This window comes from Boleophthalmus pectinirostris, unplaced genomic scaffold (assembly GCF_026225935.1).
Source record: "Boleophthalmus pectinirostris isolate CB_2022bp ecotype Guang Dong unplaced genomic scaffold, ASM2622593v1 HiC_scaffold_3, whole genome shotgun sequence".
Classification (NCBI taxonomy): domain Eukaryota; kingdom Metazoa; phylum Chordata; class Actinopteri; order Gobiiformes; family Gobiidae; genus Boleophthalmus; species Boleophthalmus pectinirostris.
In genome coordinates this window covers 14114756-14121196 of record NW_026571299.1, presented here as the reverse complement: position 1 = coordinate 14121196, position 6441 = coordinate 14114756, and the positions used below count along the sequence as shown (strand labels likewise).

At 36.4% G+C, this 6441-nt stretch overlaps 1 protein-coding gene across 5 annotated transcripts in view; it reads right to left on the bottom strand.

Annotated features, from left to right (window-relative positions):
• Nucleotides 1-320: 320 nt before the first annotated feature.
• Nucleotides 321-6441, bottom strand: part of LOC110155846 (butyrophilin-like protein 1) — a 36396-nt gene continuing 30275 nt past the window's right edge. For 2 of the 5 annotated variants that reach the window (XM_055160665.1, XM_055160666.1), the window contains exons 4-5: nucleotides 2132-2248; nucleotides 321-452 (exon numbers count right to left, since the gene is read on the bottom strand). In XM_055160665.1, coding sequence (XP_055016640.1) covers nucleotides 421-452; nucleotides 2132-2248 — 149 coding nt within the window. In that variant the 3' untranslated portion in view covers nucleotides 321-420. Of the gene's footprint in view, nucleotides 453-2129; nucleotides 2249-4022; nucleotides 4296-4640; nucleotides 4671-5488; nucleotides 5825-6441 lie in introns of those variants that run through there. The other 3 variants (XR_008633112.1, XM_055160668.1, XM_055160669.1) reach the window with 3 other exon arrangements.

Genomic DNA, 6441 nt, shown 5'->3' with positions numbered 1-6441 from the left:
CACACAATTGATAACTAGCATTACTAAACATTTATTTATTTATTTTAGAATTAAAATTTAATCACCTGTCATCATCATATAAGACATTTTCTACAGTTAAAAAAGTGGTTATTTATCACATTTGCTAAAGATATACATCATTCATTTGAAAACATCCACAACCATTAACACATGCCAAGAACATCAGAACAATAATTATAAACAGATATTTTCAACGGCCAAGTTACAAATAGTTTTAAATTATTTCAGCCAAACAATACATTTATAAATGGACAATCATGTAAAAGATCTACAACATAAAGTAATTGAAGAATCTGGTGTAAGTTTTAGTTTCGTGGTTTATTTCAGCATTTGTTGCTCCATGTAAAAATTAGCAGTGCCATACATAATTACACTTTGCATATCAAAATAAAACCAAAGTCAAGAATTGGGGTTTTCATATATTCGTTTACCTGGAACAAAAGGAAATTGTATAATTATGCAAATCACATCATTTAAAAATTTAAAGGTGTACATTGAATAATTCTGCTGACGGTAACATACTATTTGTTTTTGCTATTCACATTTAAAGAAATAATTATGTTTATTTTTCTAAATGATGCAATATTGATCTAAACAGATTTGTAACAGAATGGACTTCCTGTTCAAAACTACAGAGATGAGAAGCCCCACCACTTTACAGTGGCATTTTACCATAGCAAGCAGCAGATACTTTTTACCTTTGTTCTGCATCCAAGACTTGAATGCTCAGAAAATTGCCATTTTCACCTACCCCCTATCTCAGCCCATTGTTCTTTTAATTAATTATTTTTTTTTAATACAGACTTTGGTTCAAGCTTGTTGGGTTCAAAATTGGCACACAGCCATTAGCAGGCATAAAAACAATCTCTGCACATACTAATCCAGAAACATGTGTTGTTTGTTTGTAATTTGGTGCTAAATAGTCAGGTCCAGAAGGACATCTGCTACAAGTGATCAATGAAAGGAATGAGGAACAGGGTTATTATACATCAGGTTATGGTTAAGGTCAGGATTAGGAAAACGTTAAGATTAAGATTTTGTTAATGAACAGGGTTAAATAGTCCCTGTTCTTCTGGACCCAACTATCTATCTAACCTGGAATTACTCTACAACACATATGTTGTATGTTGTATGTGCAGTTAAAAATAATGTTGTAAACTATGCTTTCAATTTGCTCATCTACAAATGGAATTCTACTAATATTTTACAATTAACAAAATGTTTTTAGTTTCATACTCAGAAAAAAGCATATTTATTATAATATATATATTTTTTCTTTAAACCTTGGGTACCCACGTTCTTGTGTAATTGAGTACATTTTATTTTATTCCAAAGAGTATATTGTAAATGCTGCATTTCGTAACAAAAGGAGACTGTGTGCTGTTTGTAGATAACAACAAGCGCAATCAGAGATGGCAACTTGATCCCCCATGAGCCATTGGTGGGGGCTTGTGTGATGACTGGGTGAATATTTTAGCCTGCAGAAGGTTCAGAAATTGCCTGAAATTGCTTATCCTTTATAATAATGGTGTGACCGTTAAATTGACCCGTGTGACTTTTTTTTTTTCGCGGCGTCAGGCACGGGGGCTTGACCCACGTTCCAAATTTGGTGACATTCGGTCAATAAATGTCGGAATTATTGCAGGTGGACAGACACACAGACACACAGGGTGAATACAAAACCCGGTCAACCCTTCGGGACCAGGTCATAAAGTATTTTTTTGTTTCTTGTTAATCTGGAAGAACTGAAAGCAGAGCTGACTGACTTCTCTTGGGTGATTCACCCCAGTTTTACTTTGCCACCTAGAAAAACATCAATTTTTTATATTCATGTATTTATTTGTTTGATATGATATAGCACAGCTGTTGGTGGAAACAGGAGGCAGGTGAAAACAAAACATTTCTGAGTACTCAAGCCCCAAATGCAGGACAATACAATGACAAACATGCATGAATCAATAAAAATGTTTGTATGTTTGATTCATTATTGCTGCTGCTTCTTCAATTTGAATTTGAGGATTTATTTATCTATGAATCTGTCTATCTAAAAGCTAATAAATGTTAATAAACGTTAATGTCACCTTTAAATTTAAATAAGAAGTGAACTAACCTTTACCAGGGCAACTCAGAACCAGAATGCCTCTGAAATGGAGCACTGCTAACAACACTCCAACGACTGCAACAGTAACAACAGCAGTAAGTACAATAGGCACGAGAGGCGAGGAATCTGAAAATGAAAGAAAAATCAGAAGATTGAGTCATACACTGTCCTAAAAACAAAGCATTTCTTTGCTTCACAGTGAGTAATTAACATTGCAACATACTTAACACTGTTCAATTTTCTTAAAACACAAACCATGACACTTCATACATGTATCTATCCCAATGTATCAGCACATTTCCCCTCTGACAGTGTTGAATCATATTGATAATATATTGACAGATTCAGGGTTTCTTACTAATCGTTTACTAAATGAAGTTCAGGAGCAGGACTACGTCACAACTAAATCAACATCCTTGTCATTTTTTTTCTGCTCCCCGATGCCCGATAGCTAACTGATTTAAACCAGGAGGTTCACTTAATACAAGTCAGTTTATTTTGTAAAGCCCAAAGTCATGACAACAGTCATCTCACAGGCTTAAGATAATTGATTTAACCAATAGAAAGTTAGACAATCAAAGGATAAGGAAGTATATTCTCTCAACCCATCTTTCCCTCCTCTATGGCAAGTCTAAGAACCAGTGGGTTTAAGTTATCATGTGGTCTCCTAGTGAAAGAACCCAAGCTCCCAAACCAAAATCATCAATTATTAATTATTGTTTTGTGAAGTCTGCTATTGTGATAGCAGACTGTAGTACATTTGCAGTAACTGTTTAATTTGTAATATCTTAAAGAAATAAAAAATTGTGAGGAGACATTCTACTACATGAAGAATAATATTGGATTGGTGGACATCAGCAAAATAACAACTATAACGTCCACTGTCTGATGTCTTTGTTGTCGTGAATAGTAAGAGGCATTTCCAGATTTGACCTCATGTTGAAAATGTTTCAGTCTCCTTTCACATTGTCTGTCTTCCTCCACCGTGCCGCTGTCACAGAGAAACACCTCCTTATGATCTGTCCACCATAAAAACACTTTGCTCTCAATGTTCTTTTTGGAGTCCAGAGAACAGGGCAGAACTGCATCATCTCTTTACACCACCATCACATCTTAGCCATTACTGTATCTTACATTCATTGCTTTTAATGTCAGATTTTATTTTAAATTAAACCAGCAAACTAGGTTTTGATGTTTTAGTGTTTTTTGTGCAAATACAAAATAGTGGCATACCTACTACCGTGAGAATAATGTGGGATTTTTGGATATGTGAATAATGACAGCTGTATAGTCCTCTATCAGACATCTGTGTCTTCAGTATCTTTATGGAGGCTTATAGTAGAAGAAATAGTGCCATTGGTTGTGCCTCACAGCAATGAAATGCAAGTGCACACAAGGATGGAATGTGGGCTATACTTCCACACCTGTGACCATGGGATCCTGCTCTCTAAAGTCAAAACACTTGCAAAAGGACTGGATTGTTGGACAAATATCGAACTTGGGTTGAATAATTGAAAAGCCATACTCATAAAATATTCCCCAATAACATGGCCTTTTTTATTTAGCAGCAGTAAGATTGTATTCTGATACTGAGATGACAATACTTTCTGTATTTTTAAACCTACAATATTTTTTCCTAAACACAGCACATACGGTACACAGGGACTCATCTCCATGATCTTGTTGCTAGTCTTGGTCAGGACTACTTCAGCTGCAGGATTGTGCCTATGGTGCATGTTGTGGTTTGATGGGGGAAACCAGAGTGTATGAAGGAAACACATCCAGTCACAGGGAGAACATGCAAACTCCACACACAAAGGCCTGGACATCTGATCTTGTTTGCTCATAAAAATGTAAGCATTGTTCTCTGTAGCTTTTGATCAACAACCTCTTATTCTCACCTGGAATGTGCACTTTCATTGTATTATTGATCTGATGGTAGATGCTCTGCTCTGAGTGACCACACAGGTGTAGTTGTCACTCCTGGTCACATTCAATTGAAGTTCAACATGAGAGCGTCCATTTTGATTCTGTGGAACATGATTTGCCAGAACGTCCCCATCACTGTTTCTCCACTCCACCTCAGGTTCAGGGACACCTTCAGCTTTACACTTCAGCTGTCGCCAAGTAACTTCATCATGAACAGTTTCGATGTATGGCACTTGAGCTGCTCCTGAGGAAAGAATAAAAAGCCTTGACTAAAATTTCCTTCAATTCTGTCTCTGAATCCTTTAAAGTACAAACAGCTGGACTATTTGTGGACCTGAAGCTCTGTGGTTTTGACCTCTGCTGTCTGATCTACTCCCATTATAAGTGGAGGTATGGATCATTTGTTGGATCTTGAAAATTACTTTTGTTTTTTGTTTTTTTTTACAACTGAAGCCAAAATAACGAGTCTAGAATTTTAATTTACCCTGTCAGTGAACAAGGGTGTTGAAATATGAGCTACTTTTAAGAAGTTTTGTTTTATGTGGAACAGAAACATTTAATATTTTTACACTTATCAGGAGCTACTCACCAGGAACGTTCTCTCCAATCTTTAAAACAACTGTAAAACAGAAATAAAAAAACATGTAGAAAGGTGTTAATAATTGTTAGATAAATCAAATGCAGTACAAGTATTTCATGTCCCTGACTATACAGTCTCAGTGTGGTCCTCAGAGGAACATTTGACTCAACATTATCTGTCACGTTGCATGTGGTATGAACCTGGATCTGATCAGGTTTTAGTCTGGGGATCTTTTCTTTAATATTAAATGACAAAAAAATAATAATAATAAAAAAATACTGAGGGGCAAATGAAATGAAGACTGATGCATACACAAAGTAAAACAGCACACACCACATAACAGAGACAACAACAAACACAAAGAAGCCAAACAGAAGCTGTGAAATATAATTTATTTGAATGACTGTCTTAATAATAATAATAATAATAATAAATACTCACCCACATTAAGGATAATGTTAACCTCAGGTGTGTCAGGATTCATTATGAAACAGGTGTATGTGCCACTGTCCTCCAAACGTGTGTTTTTTGATCTTTATGGAGGCATTTCCAGATTTGAGTTCATCTTTAAAGAACTCAACACGACCCACGAACTGTTCACTTTGACCTTGAGGCCCTGGCCGTAGTATTGAGCCCTCTGTTATACATTAAACACCTCCTTCTTCTCCTTCTTCTCCATTGTTTTTCCTCCAGTCAAACTGCTCAATGTTCTGTCCAGAGCTCAGAGCACAAGGGAGAAGAGCANGCACACACCACATAACAGACAACAAACAAACACAAAGAAGCCAAACAGAAGCTGTGACACATAATTTATTTGAATGACTGTCTTAATAATAATAATAATAATAAATACTCACCCACATGAAGGATAATGTTAACCACAGATCTGACAGGATTCATTATCCAACAGGTGTATGTGCCACTGTCCTCCAAACGTGTGTTTTTGATCTTTATGGAGGCATTTCCAGATTTGAGTTCATCTTTAAAGAACTCAACACGACCCACGAACTGTTCACTTTGACCTCGGATACCGTGGCCGTAGTATAAGCCTCTGTCATACATAAACACCTCCATCTTCTCCTCTTCTCCATTGTCATTCCTCCAGTCAAACTGCTCAATGTTCTGTCCAGAGCTCAGAGCACAAGGGAGAAGAGCATCATCCCCTTCTGACACAGTCACCATATTATTGGGCTCTACAACATACAACACAACAAGTATCAGCACAGACAATCTTTTTAAACAGACAAGACTAAATATCATGGAGAGAGGAAGGATACAAAAGAAACTAGAAAAGAAGTGAGGCCTATTAATACAGATAGAAGAACAGCATTTAAGCAGAAGGCTATTCAAGTACTTTGAACAATAGGCTATAGATGGAACATTTTAGTTTTTTTTTTTTTTTTTTTTTGTTTTTTGTTTTTTTGTTTTTTGCTCCTTCAGGTTAGATCAATGTTTTTTTATGCACCGCTCCTGCATAAAACGACGGAAGCTCTCACCACCAGAGGTCACTACAATCCACATAATAATTGATATTCTGCTGGAGTCGAGTCTACAAATCCCTACAAATCCCTGCTAAAGTTATGAGACACAAATAATGACGTCACGAAATGACACTAGATGCACTTTCATCGACAAATAGCCTTTGTACAAGTCTAATACATCCTGATGTGAAATAAGTTTCACGGATGTCCAAAATCACTGGGTTAATCCACAGTGACGCAGGTGTCGGAAAACAGCACAGACCCGCAAACAAACACAAACTGTCACAAATGAACCAGTGGAGCAGGTGTCGTGTGGTTTTCTTACTGGT